The sequence below is a fragment of the Brachionichthys hirsutus genome, chromosome 4, assembly GCF_040956055.1.
Source record: "Brachionichthys hirsutus isolate HB-005 chromosome 4, CSIRO-AGI_Bhir_v1, whole genome shotgun sequence".
NCBI classification, from domain to species: Eukaryota; Metazoa; Chordata; class Actinopteri; order Lophiiformes; family Brachionichthyidae; genus Brachionichthys; species Brachionichthys hirsutus.
Window position 1 is genome coordinate 2,190,296 of NC_090900.1, and position 15,539 is coordinate 2,205,834.

The 15,539-nt window shown below is 46.7% G+C and overlaps 2 protein-coding genes, 1 non-coding gene and 1 pseudogene across 3 annotated transcripts; 3 read left to right on the forward strand and 1 right to left on the reverse strand.

Annotated features, from left to right (window-relative positions):
* The first annotated feature begins 1,050 nt into the window (after positions 1-1,050).
* On the forward strand, positions 1,051-4,077 carry arsk (arylsulfatase family, member K). Its single transcript, XM_068738647.1, has 8 exons — positions 1,051-1,146; positions 1,267-1,396; positions 1,466-1,625; positions 1,701-1,983; positions 2,071-2,242; positions 2,328-2,552; positions 2,950-3,165; positions 3,280-4,077. The coding sequence occupies exons 1-8, from the start codon at positions 1,051-1,053 to the stop codon at positions 3,552-3,554; spliced, it is 1,557 nt and encodes a 518-aa protein (XP_068594748.1). The 3' UTR covers positions 3,555-4,077.
* Positions 4,078-4,502: 425 nt separating this feature from the next.
* On the forward strand, positions 4,503-13,813 carry skic3 (SKI3 subunit of superkiller complex). The gene is made up of 40 exons (XM_068760990.1): positions 4,503-4,592; positions 4,720-4,863; positions 5,072-5,163; positions 5,282-5,357; positions 5,454-5,600; positions 5,684-5,782; positions 5,865-5,973; positions 6,065-6,205; positions 6,317-6,415; positions 6,632-6,756; positions 6,843-6,929; positions 7,051-7,154; positions 7,233-7,359; positions 7,460-7,639; positions 7,735-7,859; positions 7,936-8,186; positions 8,272-8,374; positions 8,463-8,645; positions 8,739-8,886; positions 8,959-9,037; positions 9,272-9,333; positions 9,415-9,471; positions 9,567-9,635; positions 9,728-9,802; positions 10,023-10,164; positions 10,272-10,365; positions 10,456-10,533; positions 10,630-10,754; positions 10,840-10,963; positions 11,164-11,388; positions 11,518-11,590; positions 11,668-11,721; positions 11,826-11,937; positions 12,070-12,198; positions 12,280-12,404; positions 12,480-12,644; positions 12,740-12,892; positions 12,969-13,099; positions 13,181-13,310; positions 13,419-13,813. Exons 1-40 carry the CDS (start codon positions 4,503-4,505, stop codon positions 13,497-13,499), a joined length of 4,713 nt encoding a protein of 1,570 aa, XP_068617091.1. The 3' UTR covers positions 13,500-13,813.
* Positions 13,814-14,052: 239 nt separating this feature from the next.
* Positions 14,053-15,025, reverse strand: LOC137918230 (uncharacterized; annotated as a pseudogene).
* A 128-nt stretch (positions 15,026-15,153) lies between these two features.
* Positions 15,154-15,227, forward strand: trnai-aau (transfer RNA isoleucine (anticodon AAU)). The gene has a single exon. It is a non-coding gene; the product is annotated as a tRNA-Ile (tRNA).
* Positions 15,228-15,539: the final 312 nt, after the last annotated feature.

A 15,539-nucleotide genomic window follows, 5' to 3' on the forward strand; every position in this document is an offset into this window, starting at 1 on the left:
CTGGTGGCCATCGAGGGTTCAACACCGACCTGCAAAAAAACACCTGTTGAGCAGGATTGGGACTCATACGCAGGAAGAAGCAATTCAGGATGGCTGAGCAGTAACCCGTGGGATTGTTAGGATCAGTTAATCCATTGAGCAATACAGCTATAAAATCCTGCGTCTGGCGGGGTCAATTCCTGCAATTTGAGCAAATAGCAAGGACATTTAAATCCATATGATGAGCAATTATTCATACATAATCCTACGGATTAAAATAGGTGCATCAAATGTACTAGGTTATTGTTTGACTTGAGTAAAAATTTATATATTGATCTATATCTAGCTATTAAATATATTTGAGAGCAATAGTGACTTTATCCAGTGCACAACAAATGACCACTCGTTTGTTAAGATTACCCACCTCTCTAAAATTGAACATAGGATGTTTCAGATGTACTTTTTTGTACTTTATTCAAGACTAGGAGGTGGTTCTGAAGTAGTGGACTGAGCCCTGAGCCAAACTCCACTGAAAACCAGTGAGAGAGAGAGAAACAGTCTGTAAGAGGTTTGTGTCCTCTGATAAATGAATGGCTCGGATTGTCAATCCTTCTGTTGTTATTTGTCACATTGAATTCAGATGATAATTTGCATGAATACCAATAAGGAGCCCCCCCCCCCAAAAAAAAAAACAACAACAAAAAACAACAAGTGTATTTTGATTTTTTTTTTTTTTTTTACAAAATCTATCTTGCAAAATTACAAATAAACGCAGTTGTTTGTTTTTAAATCCTTTTAATTCACACTGCAATGCGAAACAGCAGTTTTTGATGTTTTATTAAAATGCAAATACTGCCCTCTAGAGGTTGCACTTGTCCATTATATTTACTCAAACTCAAACTCTTATTTTGAAAGCGCCACCGGTATGATGACCTACTTCCTCAAACGTCCGTCAAAAGGAAAGCGTTTCTTCCTGCAACGAATCTGATCGAACAAACTCCTTCTTTTTTGTGTGTGACACCATTAATCGATGCGAACTTATTAGACTGGAGGCGAAACAACATCCGGAATATGAAAACGCTGACTCTGTGCTTCCTGTTGCTCGGTCAGAGTCTGTCTCGGAGGGAAACCAGACCAAACATTGTGATGGTGATGAGTGACGCGTTTGTAAGTACGAGTCGAATCTAATGTTTTGTTATTACAGTTACAGTACAAGCCAGCGGTATTATACTCCAGTTATAGATGCTTTATAAATACTTCTGAATGTCTCTTTCCTTATTTCTGCAGGATGGCCGGTTAACCTTTGACCCCGGCAGCAAACTTGTCCGGCTGCCTTACGTGAACTACCTCAGGGCGCTCGGTGCCACGTTCCTCAACGCTTACACCAACTCGCCCATCTGCTGCCCCTCGAGGGCAGGTTGATAACCCACCGAAAAGCCCATATTTTGTGATTTTTAAGAATGGTACAATAATACTGTTTCCTCAGCGATGTGGAGCGGGAAGTTCGTCCACCTCACTCGGTCGTGGAACAACTACAAGTGCCTGGACGCCAACGCGACCACGTGGATGCGTCTGCTGGAGGAGAACGGCTACCTGACGAAGACGATGGGCAAGCTGGACTTCACCTCGGGGGGCCACTCTGTCAGGTTATGCAGCGGACGGACGAGTCATCGAAGCTTCCTTTCCTTTCAAGTGTTCGTTTTCCCCGTTCCTCTCCGCAGTAACCGAGTCGAGGCCTGGACACGAGACGCCCGCCTCCTCCTGCGCCAAGAGGGCAGGCCTGTGGCGCAGCTGGTTGGGAACGCGTCGATGGCAAGAATCATGAGAGCAGACTGGGAGAATACAGACAGGGCTGCGGAGTGGATCCGCCAGACAGCCGCCTCCTCTCGCACGCCCTTCGCTCTTTATCTTGGCCTCAACTTGCCTCACCCTTACTCGAATAAAACTCTGGATCCCACCGCGGGGGGGTTTACCTTCCTCACCTCGCCATACTGGCTGGAAAAGGCATGCTTTCTTTTCTTTCCTGTTTTTTTTTTATGTTGTGTCTGCGTCGCCCGATTGCTCTAGAATGTTCTCATGTCGTGCATTCAGGTGTCTTCCGAGGTCATCGCCTTTCCTAAATGGCTGCCCGTGTCCGCCATGCATCCTGTCGACTACTACTCCACCTTCGCCAAAAACTGCAGCGGGCCTTTCACCACGGAGGAGGTCCGAAGCATAAGGGCCTTCTATTACGCCATGTGTGCAGAAGCCGATGCCATGCTGGGTCAGTGGGTTCAAACAGACTTAGCGTCTACCCCCCCTCTAGGGATTTCAGATGGCAGGTAAATAAACGAGACCTGTCTCGACAGGTCAGGTGATCGCAGCCCTGAGAGAGACAAACCTGCTGAACGCCACCGTCGTCGTGTTTGTGGCTGACCACGGAGAGCTGGCCATGGAGCACCGGCAGTTCTACAAGATGTCAATGTTCGAAGGCAGTTCCCGGGTTCCTCTGCTCGCCATGGGACCCGGGCTGAAATCCGGCCTGCAGGTGGAGCAGCTTGTATCTCTGGTTGATCTCTTTCCAACCATTCTGGGTGAGGAATATAAGAAAGTATTCAATTAAAAGAACCTTTTGTAGTCAAAATTAGTCATGTCTACCCTTATTTTTGGAAAAATTGTGACGGTATTCACAATCTGGATCCGATCTGGATAAAATTTGGTGTAAGATAGAGGCCCCCACCCTACATGACTGTCAAATTCAAAGTGAGCCATAATCCAGGATCTCTTCTGGATCATCACCAAAATTAGAATAATCTGTTCCTGGAAACATTCCCAACATTTCCCAAAAATTTCATCAGGATTTGTCTGTAACTTTTCGAGTTAGAAACAAGCAAACCAACGGCGGTGATTCCATAACCCCCGCCTCGGCGGAGGTAATAAATGCACTAGTATATTTTATAACTTCTCATCACGCTATCATATATTTTGCAGACATCGCTGGTATTTCAGCAGTGGGAAACCTCAGTGGCCACTCGCTGCTTCCTCTGCTATCCGAAGCCGGCTCGTTCCCCAACAAGCAGCTTCCAGACTGGGTCCTGAGTGAATATCACGGGTCTAACGCCAATGCATCCACATACATGCTGAGACGAGGCCGGTGGAAATACATTGCCTATGCAGATGGCCTGAGCTTACCTTCGCAGCTTTTTGGTGAGTTTCTAGCCTCATAAATTAAATATCACTCAGTCAAAACTCATATAATTCCAATAAGAAAGCAAAAACCTGTGGCTCATTTTGATTTTCTGTGATCTGTGTTTATGGCAGATCTAAAACTGGACAAGGAGGAACTTCATAATGTCGCTTATAAATTCCCAAATACGAGCATCCACCTGGACGGGCTGTTGCGCAGGATTGTGGACTATCCCAAAGTCTCCTCGGATGTCCATCTCTACAATAAAGAAGCATTTATTGCCTGGCGCAACAGTCTGGGGAGAAACTACAGCCAGGTCATTGCTAACCTCAGGTGGCATGTGGATTGGCAAAAAGACACTTTAGCCAATGAGAGAGCTATTGACAAGTGGCTTTATGGCACCTTGTGATATTTTTTGCTGTTTTAAAATTGATACCACTTGATAAATAGTATGCATCACTATTTATGGATGATGTGTAAATAATGTACAGTCTTATAATGAGCGCTGGATTCAAGCGAAGAATCCAGACAATTTCTTCTGCATCTTTGATAATGAAAGCTCCGTTGATTGATTGCACTATATTTGTTCTGTATCAGCTATCGTAAAGGAAGATCTCAGAGAATATTTTTTAATGTCTTGGACGCTTTTAGGGATTAAATATGGGCCTTTAATTTTACTTAGTAGAACATTGTCACATTCATACTGTATATGACCAGGTCATATTCTCAGTTATTTCCATTATTCGTTTCTTCATTGTTTGCTTACTGAATAAATATATATATTTGGTTTATGTTGTAAACATTTTTTGGGGTTTTTACGTGTACAATATGAAACTTCTATTACGATTTATTTTGAAATCCAAAGTGGGTGGAGCTACTAGATCTACTTCCGTATTATCGCAAAAACGCGGAACATGTCAACGTAAACAGTGAGTCCGCAGAACTTTTCATTTTGTGTTATTTTAGCAGTCCGGGAGGCTCCTCGACCAAATGAATAAATATTCTATTTGCATTTATTTACGGAAATTGTCATTTTTGAGGTGCTTAAAATTCTCAAATAAAATCACAGCTAATGCTACATTGTGTTTTGCTAGCTAACACTGCTAACAGGTCTTGAAGTCGTCTGTGCACTGTGATATATATATATACTGTATATAATATATAGTGATTTCTGACGTCACTGCTGCACGGTAGACAGACTAAACTATAAAGTTTATAGTTAAGATGTGAGATAAATATCGCTGCAGTGATGTAGCTATGACTTCCTTCCTACAAATGTTTCTCCAGATATTTTGTTCACAAAGAGCGTTTTGAATTTGTAATGCATCAGAATTTCATTTTCTTTTTTGTCATTCAGATGTCTAGTAAAGAGGTGAAGACGGCTCTGAAATGTGCCAAAGAGTCCATAAAGAACAAAGAGTTCAAAGAGGTTCTAAAACAATGCAAGGTAAAATGTGTCAGATTCAGGTACTCAGAAATGGGAAGTACTTTAGCAAGGTCTTGAGTACTGGATGAGGCAACACGCAGTATTTCTCTTGTGAAGCTGACTTTGCGTCACTTCAATGCACTTTCAGGCCGTTCTGAAGCTGGAGAAGAACAACTATAATGCGTGGGTGTTCATCGGCCTGGCGGCTTGCGAGCTCGAGCAACCAGACCAGTCGCAGACGGCGTATAAAAAGGCGGTGGAGCTGGAGCCGGAGCAGCTGCTGGCATGGCAGGTAAAGCGGAGCGTGTCTCGGTCAAAACTTCTAGGTTCTTCCACTGATTGTGACTTTCATTTAGCGTGCAAACCATTTCTTAATTAATTAAACTAATGAGTCTATTGATCCTAATTTTACGCAGAGCAACCATTTCAAATGTGTATATTGCTGATTATAATACCTCAGTACTCAGGTTGGTGTCAAATGAGTCATTTTTGTATTTCAGGGCTTGGCAAATCTTTATGAGAAGACTGATCAGTGGGATTTCAAAGATGAGCTGCCTAACATCTATCAGAAGCTTGTCGAGCTGTATGTAAGGTAACACAAAGAAAGACCATAGGACACTTTTATTTATGTTTTCTCGTGTTTTATCTGGAGAATGTTGTCGTTAAAATACTTAGACGTGTTGAATTTGATGCACGTTTGGCATTAACAGCTCTGACAGAAAGAAATGTTACGAGACGATCAGGAAGCTGTCAGATATGTATCAATCTGATAAAGACTACTCAAAGGTATGTCATTTGAATACAAATATGTTCAATGTTTAAAAAGACAGTTTTTTGTCGTTTTCTAACATCTTAATACATTTTCGTTTGCACATTCTGCAGTTGGCAAAGGTTTGGCTGCAGCTCCTTCAGCTGAAGGAGGAGGAGGGAGTGGACAAGATGGAGTTGCTGCAGCTGTGGCAGCAGATGATCCAGCTCCTTTCAGAGTGCCTTAAAGAGAACGAGCAGAACCACCAAACTCAACGACATGTAAGATCTCCTCAAATATCGACGGATTCTCTAACGCCGCTGCGTCGTTTGCCTTTGCTAACTGTTGCTTCTCTGCTAATCAGTTAATCACAGCATTTGAGAAAGCGATGGTTCTCATGGATCCTATACCAGGAGAGGAACACAAGAAGACTTCTGCTGACTATATCAAATGCCTCTCTGAAGTAAGTGTGCCTTGTCTGATATCTGTGTCAGCACAGAAATGTTACGGATACTGACGATGTGGTCGTTCTCTGCTCGCTGCAGCTACCGGGGGAAGAAGCCAAAATGAGAGCGGTGTGTGAATCCATGCTATCCCTCTATCCCAGCCAGAGCTATCCTCTGGAAGTTCTTTCTTCTCATTATCTCCGAACAGGTTGGATGCTTTTGTCTTCTTCAGTAGTTCAAAATGGCAAAATGTCTGGAACTCATTTTCAGATAATACGTTACGTTTTTTTTTTTTTAAGGTGTTCAGAAAGAGGAAGCGCTCAGTTGCTTCTCCCGGCTCCTGCATCTAGTTCCTGACAGTGGATTAGGCCACTTGGGTCTGGGTAGTAAAGCGCTGCAAGACGGGCGGTACAAAGACGCCATTAAGAGCCTCGAACAAGGTTAGTTTGTGCATCGATAAAGAATGAACGGTCCCTTTGATGTGAAGGCTTTTCCATCACTGTATGAAGTCCTCACACCCCAAACTTTAACTGTCTGTTCTGTCCTGGAAGGCTTGAAGAAAGTGAGCTCCAGTGGAGGATGGTACAACTTGGCCGAAGCTCAGCTTAAAATGCACGGCTACTCGGACAGCGTTGCGTCGTGCTCCCAAGGTACGTTTGGCCTCCTGCCTGACGCCGTAGACATCCAGATGACCTCACAGCAGCACGTAACGGCTTCTCTGGCTAATTCAACGAACACTTCCAATTGGACTTGGCTAAGGAATTGCTGACTAAACAGTACAGAGACACGTGAACATGTGCCACCATCCTGTGAGAAGAGGTCCCTGAAGCATCTCGTGCTCTCCGCTGTGTGTCTGCTTCTATTAGCTCTGGCACTTTGTGTGTCTGGAGAAGAGGAGCTGAGGCTCAACCTGCTCAGACTGAAGCTCGAGGCTTCGGTCAGGAGTGGAGGAGAAGCTGCTGCAGACCAGGCTTTGGAGACCTTTTCACAGGTTTTGTAATTGTCTGAAACAACTTGAATTAAACGCACGCAGTGTAAAGTACTCTCCTGGAAGGGGTTTTCTTTGTCTTGTTTTAGGTACCAGATGCAGAAAAAGGCCCGAATCTCATCGCCCTGAAAGGGCGTGCCCATCTCAACAAGGGACAAGTTGATCAAGCCCTTAAGGTGCGCGTCAGATTCAACGTCGAAAACAGAATTCCAATAGTTATTAATTTCATGTGGGATTCTAACAGCTTTCTGCAACTGCTGTACTGCAATATAAAGTCGTATTACTCTTCTTCTGTAGATATCTGCTGATCTAGTGGCCTCTAAGCCCGATCTGGCCCAGGGGCTGGTGCTGAGAGGACTCGCACATTTAGCTCAGGGCCAGCAGCAGCAGGCAGAGGAACGGTAAAAGATTCCTGAACCAAGCTATCTGTGGGGAAGTTCTCCGCAGTGATCTTTTCTCTCTTCTGTTCTGTTGTTTAGTTTCCAAAAGGCGATGAGCCAGGATCCAGACTGCGGAGAGTATTATTTCTTACTGGGACGACTCTACTGGGACATGGGAGAAGAGAGCCGTAAAGACCGGAGTAAAGCACATACACATTTGCTCAAGGTTTGTGCAGTAACTGTCAGCGTTTTGGATCATTTGGCACAGTTTTTATTTGTGTCACTGTGAAATCGAGTGCATGAAAGGTTCCTTTCGTTCATTTCAGGCAGCAAAGTTGGACCCGCACCTCGGCTGTGCGTTCCGCTACCTCGGACGTTACTACCGGGAGGTGGCAAAGGATCCCGGCCGGGCTCAAGGCTGCTTTAGGAAGGCGTTTGAACTGGACGCCACCGATGTCGAGTCCGGAGCTGCCTCAGTGGATCTTAGTATGGAGAAGGGTGACATGGTAAATGAATTTGCTATCGGACAGACACAAATTTCAAAAAGCCACATTGTCAACGTGTGTGGTGCTTCAGTGTTCCTGCTCTCCACATGCTACAGGACACAGCCTTAGCAATCCTCCAGTCGGTGACTGAGAAAGCCACTCCAGGCTCCGCTAAATGGGCTTGGATGAGACGAGGGCTTTACTATCTGAAGGTCGGAGAGCATCAACAAGCTATAGCCGAGTAAGTTTCTATAAAGTCCGTTCCCTTGGATTGGATCGCCCCGGGCTGTTCTTAACCGTCTTATTTATGTCTGCAGTTTGCAGGCAGCTCTCAGAGCAGACCCCGAGGACTGGGTGTGTTGGGAGTGTTTAGGCGAGGCCTACCTAAACCGCAGAAGCTTCACAGCAGCTCTGAAGGCCTTCGGTAAGGCCCATCAGCTTCAGCCCGGCTCCATCTACAGCGTCTATCAGGCTGCCGCTATCAAACAGACCCTGGGCAAGTTCAAGGAAGCAGTTGCAGAGTATTTGCAGGTCACGGCACATGAAGAGTATGTTCCTGCTCTTAAAGGTGGGTTTGGGGCATCGCTTTGTGACCTATAATGTATTTTCATTGCGTATCTCTGGGTGACTGGGTGTCGGTGTGATCCGTTCAGGTCTTGGGGAGTGCCAACTCTCTCTGGCTAAAAGTCTAATGGAAGATTGCAGAGATGGGGCAGCCATTGGCCTCATCCAACAGGCCGTAAAGAACCTGTGCAGGTAATTGGTTTGTAAATCCTACAACGAAAGAAGGCTCTGTCTTTGATTCATCCATCACACCACAGACTATCCCTCTGTGTCCCGTCAGAGCCGTGGAGCTGCGTCCAGACCTGTCCTGCTTGTGGAAGCTTCTGGGCGATGCTTGCACTGCAGTGAGCACAGTGTCGCCGAACAGCGCGCAGGTTTTAGTGCCTGCCCCGCTGGCTGGGTCGGACGCCCACGCCCAGGGACGCACACTGACCCTGGCCCAGACGCTACAAGTTGGTGAGAGGTATGACCACAAACACACAAGTTGACATTGAAGAGCTTTCGGGTATGTGTCCTGTTGCACATTGAGCGTTAACTTGTTTGTTTGTGTCGGCAGGTGTTACGCCCGCGCTTTGAAACTAAAATCTGAGGTCCCCGGCCTTTGGTATGACATGGGACTAAACTATTACCACCAGTCCACCTGCCCCTGCCCGACAGAGGGAGACCAGAACTCCCCATCTCTGCTTCTGGAGAAGGCCCAGCAGGTAAACTCCAGGACACAGCAGTTGCTTCGTTTGCTCAGAGAAACCGTCTTCAAAGAGTTTTTTTTTTCCCAGTGTCTAAAGAAGGCTATCATGATGGACAGTGGGAACCATGGTTACTGGAATGCATTAGGAGTCATTTCCATGAGCAAAGGTAAAGCGGTCTATGATGCGCAGGTTGATAATTGTGTACTTCATACATTATGTACTTCATACATTGTGTACTTCATACACATACAATATAAAATATGTAAACGTGTTTTGTCAGAGAAAATGTACTTGTATTTTTGTTTAGATCTCCTTTTCGCCCGTTAAACTTTACATCGATGTGCAGGAAAACAGGAAACACGATCTTTTCATCAATTTCTTTTTCTTTTTGTCACGTCAGGTCTTGAGAACTTTGCGCTGACTCAGCATTGCTTCATTAAGTCCATCCAGGTTGAACCAAATGTATGTCGTTCACATTTGCTACAGTGATGCGTGGCATTCCCAGAATATTCCTGCTTGACTTCTTTAAATATTTCATGACAGAACGTTGTCGCGTGGACCAACCTCGGTACTCTTTACTTGAAAAAGGAAAACATCGAGGTGCGTAATCGACTTGAGTTCATGTCATTCTTTACGTTGCACCGTTTCGTCGGCTGGTATATTCTTTATCTAAGTTTCATCTTGTTGTTTTTCAGCTTGCGCACAACGCCTTCAAGATCGCCCAGTCCCTCGAGCCGCTTTATGTGAACTGCTGGATCGGACAGGTACAAAGACTCGAGACAAGTTGCCTAGCAACAAATTAATTTGCCTTCCTGCAGGTATTTATAAGACGTAATGAACTTCTCTGTCCTCCTAGGCACTGATAGCGGAGCGAGTGGGAAGCTACGACACCATGGATCTTTTCAGACACACCACAGAGCTCTGCATGCATGTGTGTACCCCCCCCCCCCTCCCCCCCCCCCCCCCCCTCCCCGAACAACAAGGGCTCCTTTTTATATAAAACCCAACCATTAAGCATCACAATAACGTCTTCAACTCCCAGAATCTGCTGAACTTTATGGCGATTTTTTGCCCCGTCATTATGGACGACATCACAGTGGCACAGAAAACATGCATGCGATACCTTTTCCTTCTGCATCTCCCTTTTCCAGACGGAGGGAGTGAAAGGATACGCCCACTGGGTGTGTTCCACCCTGCTAGATGAGAGCATCAGAGACTCTGAGCTGTATCGTTACAACATCGTCCAGATGAATGCCATCTCTGCCGCTCAGGTGGCCCTCACCAAGTACACAGGTGCAGCTTTTTTTGCGCGTGTTGCTCTGTGTGCATCATCATCACCATCATCATCATCATGCTTTTGACAGCGTTGTGAAGTGAAGTTTCTTCTGCGTCCCTCTCAGAGAGAATCCAGTCTGACCCCAACGCCTTCATCATGCTTGGCTACCTCAATGAGCACCTGCAGCTGAAGCGGCAGGCCTTGCAGTCCTACCTAAGGTGTCTGTCTTAATTGCACGAAACTGTCGCTGCGTCTCGATGCTGCTCTATTTGTCGTGTTTCATCCTTTTCCGTTCCAACATTCTGCAGCGCTGTTGAACTACTTCAGCCCAGGTCATCTCCAGACATGCTGGCGTTTGCTCTGAGCTGTTATGGCCGTGCTTTGTGGTAATATCTTGCTATCCCACGTACAGTATACACATATATTTGAAACTTCTTTAACTGAAGCTTCGATCTTTGTGTCGCCGTCTGTGCATTTTGCAGCTCCTTAGGCCGATGGGACGAAGCGGTGCAAGTATATAATTCCACTCCCCTGCAGGAGCTCAGAGATTTGTGCTGGCTGGCTCTGGCCTGCTGCAGAGCGGGGCTCATTGCAGAGAGCATTAACTGTGAGGACTGGGAGATAAACCCAAATCAGAGGTTTCACGCATGCGCAGATGCCAGAGTGAGTAAACTGTCGCTTGTGTGTTTCAGCCTATGAGCGTGCCTTGGCTTTGGCTTCCAGCGAGAAGGAGAAAGCCTACATTTTGACAGCTCTGGCCTTGCTCCAGCACCGGCAGGGTAACCTCGGCTCAGCTAAGACTCTGCTGTTTAAATGGTGAGTGGTGCCTGATATTTATTTTATATTGTTTTTATTTCAGTATTCAATTAATTGTTTGAAATTGACCAGAGAAAGATAATCCCAAAACCACTTGATTGTACCAAACAAAATGTCAAATACAAAATGTGTTGGCAACTAAACTACTGTAATGGTGATAATACTTGCTAAAGAAATGTACCTGCTTTCCTTTTCCACAGCTCGGTCTTAAAGGAGCCGATTCCGGAGTCCCTGCTGTGCCTGTGTGCGCTGGGATTGGTCCACGGTGACGCGACGTTAGCTTCCGCTGCCCTGGCTGAGCTGCTGAAGCAAGGCTCGAGCTCCGGGAGTGTCGTGGAGCAACGCTGTCTTCTCACCTGCGCCTTGCTGGCCCTGCAGGGCGACTTCAGAGCGGTGCAACGAGAGGCATCGAGAGCCGTGCACACGTAAAACTCCTCGTTTGAATTGTTGAGTAGTCGATTGATTTGCTGCAAAACTGATCAGCCGCCTAATGTTTTAAAAAATATCAATGATGTGATCATGTGGTCTCCGTTCTTTTCCCGCCTGATTTTCAGTAACCCTGGAAACCCATCTCTGTGGGCTCTGCTCTCAAGGCTGATACCACAATACTACCCCCAGAGGGCAAACGTAAGGTTTCACACACTCTTGTTTTGCTGGACATAAGTAGAAAAGGCGTTCATGGTTTTGTCTGTTGTGTATTCCAGGGTGGAGCGATTGCTGGACATGTTGCCTGTCTCTCCAATATGACCCAAGGAAAGGTAAGAGCGACTGTTTGTACTCAGAAAATACTCATTACTCTGAGGTAATATTGATTGACTCTGGTACCTCTTCTATTGTTGTCATTTGCCTTCTGTGCCTGCAGAGGGCGCTGTTGCACAGCGGCGTGAACCAGCTGGCCAATGGGAGACACTCTGGAGAGGACCGTCATCGGAACGCGCTGAAGACGATGCAGAGAGCTGTGCTTCTCTGCCCGGGTAAAATATATATATCTCATATTGTGTTTAAGTATCACCCCGATAGATGCAGAAAAATCATATTTAGCAGTTTCCTTTCATATCTATGCCTCGCAGTGACCCTTCTCGACCCCTCTCTCTCTCTGCCGCCAGATGATCCAGCGACATGGGCGGGGCTAATGGCCGCCTGCCACACAGAAAACACTTCCTGTTATCTTTCCGGTTCGGCGCCTTCCAGACGAGGACTGGACCAAATCCTCATGTCAGTGATTTCTGAGAAAGGTGAGTAAATTGGTGTGAGTGTTTAATTGTGTGTTTGAACACATATATAACACCACTGCTTCTTTATTCGGGTAATCCCAGTGAGCTCCGTGGAGGAGATAGAGCGCCCCCTGGCCCAGTCTCTCGAGGGCTGGGTACTACAACAGGCAGTGACTGGCCTCATGATGGACGGAAAGCTGGAGCAGGCGGAAGCTCTCTGCCTACAGGTGGGACGTCAGCACACAGCCACGCCCCTGTATTAGTCTACGAGCGTTCTGCATCTACCCCCGCTTCCTGTCTAGGTGCTGAGTGTCTCTCCAGACCATCCGGCGGTGCTTCTGTCGCTCAGGCAGGTGCAGTGTCAGCGGCTTCTTGCTGCCGGTTGGGGTACCGTCCTCCCGGACGCAGTGCTGGAGCAGCTGCACGACACGGTGGTGGGGAGTCCCTCCAGCCTCGGGGCTTGGCCTGTGAGTGGACGCTTCATCACAAGAGCAGTGAATGCGACACCTCACTATTCGCACAACCACAGAGGATAAACTTGATGTCCCACCCCCTCCCCCAGTGGCTGGCTGAGGTGTACCGCAGCCAGGGCCTGCTGGTCCGGGCAGTCGTGGCGCTCAGGCAGAACCTGCAGCTGGCCTCGCAGTTTGGCATGCAGAGCAGACAGATTGCGAGCCTCCTGCGGCTAGCCCTGTTAGCCGTGGGACCCTGTATGGTGAGTGAATTACACTTGATTTGTGCAGCTATTTTTTGCAGTGTTGTTCCTAATCCTTTCTGGTCTGAGCTCTCAGGCGGGCGTCGCAGGAAACGACTGGACAGACCTGGCGGCCGAGGCGACCGCTGAGGCCTTGAAGTTGGGTTCCTTCCCCGCGGCTCTGCTTTTCCAGGCCTTGCTCCAATATGCGACCAAGATGACTGCCAGGTCAGCGCTTTCCGTCTTCCTGTTTCCATCAGAGATGAAATAAGAGCGCTAATTCTGGTGGTTTTTGTTCGTCTGCTGCAGGGAAACGAAGCGTTTGTTGGAGAGGCTGGTGTATTTCCCTTCTCAGGACGGCCCGGTGTCGGTGGCGCAGGTGGCCAGCTGGTACCTGCTCAGACATTTGCATGCCAAAAACGACCAGGAGCTGATAGACGTGAGCCACCAGCTGCCAGACATGCGTACCGGAACCAGATGGTGTCAAATATAATTGTTTTTTTAAATACCTATTTCCACCTGTGGCTTTTTTTTTTTCTTTTCGCAGGTCCTTTTGCGGCACGCCAAAATGAACGGAGACGAAAGACTGCAAACATTCCATTTGCTGCTCTCCTCTTCCTCAGCTTGAATTTTTGTCTGCATCAGTATGAGATGTAGAGGATCTGCTACAACCAGATGCTTTTCACCAGCTTGTTGTGATTCTGTGCGTTGTGCAACGTTCTGGAAATCAAAGATGAACACTTTAGTATTAAAACCCAACATCCACCTTCTAGCTTTAATAAAGGGGATTTTAGACAAAATATAAAAACTCTCTCAGATGTGTTTCTTCACAATTGTTCTCTGGGGATATATTATTATATTATTATACAGTTCAAACAGGTTTTACACTCAAGTTCATCCCAGTTTATGTGAACTTTCGAGGAGATGTCCAATGTGTGTGTGTGGGGGCGAGTTATTTTAACTTTAGATTTTATTATAAAGCGAATGTGGTGAAAATGATGAAAAGAAACCGATTCGTTTATTTTTGTTCTTTATTAACAGAACGCTTTGAAGACGAGGCACCATAATACAGAACACTTTGATTTGTCTACAGAGACGTCATAGAAGACTTCTGAGTGGATTATGACGTTGTAAAGAAAGACTATCCACGTGCTGCGACTTCCTTCACCGTCCTCCGCCCTTTATGGACAGAAATGCTCGGCCGCGAGGAGCCGCACGTTTTCTCCACACCTCCAGCACGGTTGCTGGACGTGCCGAGCGCCACGCTGCGTCTTCCTCTTGCACAGCGAACATCCATCTGCACCTCCTCCTCCGGCGGACATGTTGGAATCCAGAAGCTGCTGAAGTTCTCCCTGCACGGTGCCGTCCGGGGCCTTCGCGATGCCCACTACCTTCACTCTTGCGGGGTTGAACACGCAGTCCTCCTCGAAGCCAGCAGGTGTCGCCAACATGCCGCTCCTTGCGGGCACCCAGGCGGTGTTGTGGCCGTTGGCGCGCCGCGGCTACGTCAGGTCGATGTCGTTACCGATGCGCTTGACGCGGCCGGGGCGCACGCGCAGCTCGAGGGCCACGCGGTCTGAACTCGGGCTCTGCCGTGGATACGCGGACGCTTTACGTACACGCCCGGTCCCAGCATGCCGGTTGTCGACTGCTTGAAGCCACCGGCAATGATGAGTCTGGCGTTGGCGACGCTGGTTCCGTGGTACATAATGTAAATGCGTCGTTTGTGGGGATATTGATCAAATCCCAGCTCCACAGCGGGAAGAGACGCGCCGTCATCGATCACCTCCCAGCCGGAGAAACGCAAAGGCATCCTGTCTTAAATGGTGGGGCGATCTGCAGCTCTCTGAGGAAGCAACAGCAACATAATAAAGGCATTAATAAAGGCAGAAAAGCTTTTACTGATACAATAAATAATAAACACAAATGAATGCTAATTTAATATTTCCCTGCTACCTCCAGTCATGCTGTCTAGGCCGAAAAGCAACCGAAAGTAAAATAATTTCCAATCTCGGGCTAAACCTTGAGCAGAATTATTTTTTCTGGAGTATACTGTATTTCAAACAACAAACATTTAAAATCTTCACAGAACTCAGATGTTGGTTATTTTTGTCAAATATCACACAAATACAGAGTACAAGAGAACCGGTGTTATGTGTGCTTTTTAATTGGACCATTGTGTCTGCAATAAAGATTTTGATTGATTGATTGACTTACTTTTCAGCGCCAGTGGAAAACAGACAACTTTACTTTCAGTCATCTTTCATTCACGGGTTATTAGTGGCCGGTTAGCTCAGTTGGTTAGAGCGTGGTGCTAATAACGCCAAGGTCGCGGGTTCGATCCCCGTACGGGCCATCAACCTTTTCTTTTTCATCCAAATATTTCAATAGTGGGACAAACTTGACGATGAATTATTCAGGAGTTTTTCCTCAGAGCACCACCTGTTTGCTTCTCCTTTCCCAACATACACCCAACTAAATGCTGTCAGCCATTAGCCTACTGTTCTGTCGCCCCCTGCTGGCAGAATCCTTCACCGCAGAAAAAACAAAATAAGTAATATTTTTGAGAACTTCAAAAATGAACACTAACAAGGTATAGAAAGAATCTACATTTTTATTTCTATCACATACATCATATACAATTAACGGACATAATAACTACAATAAA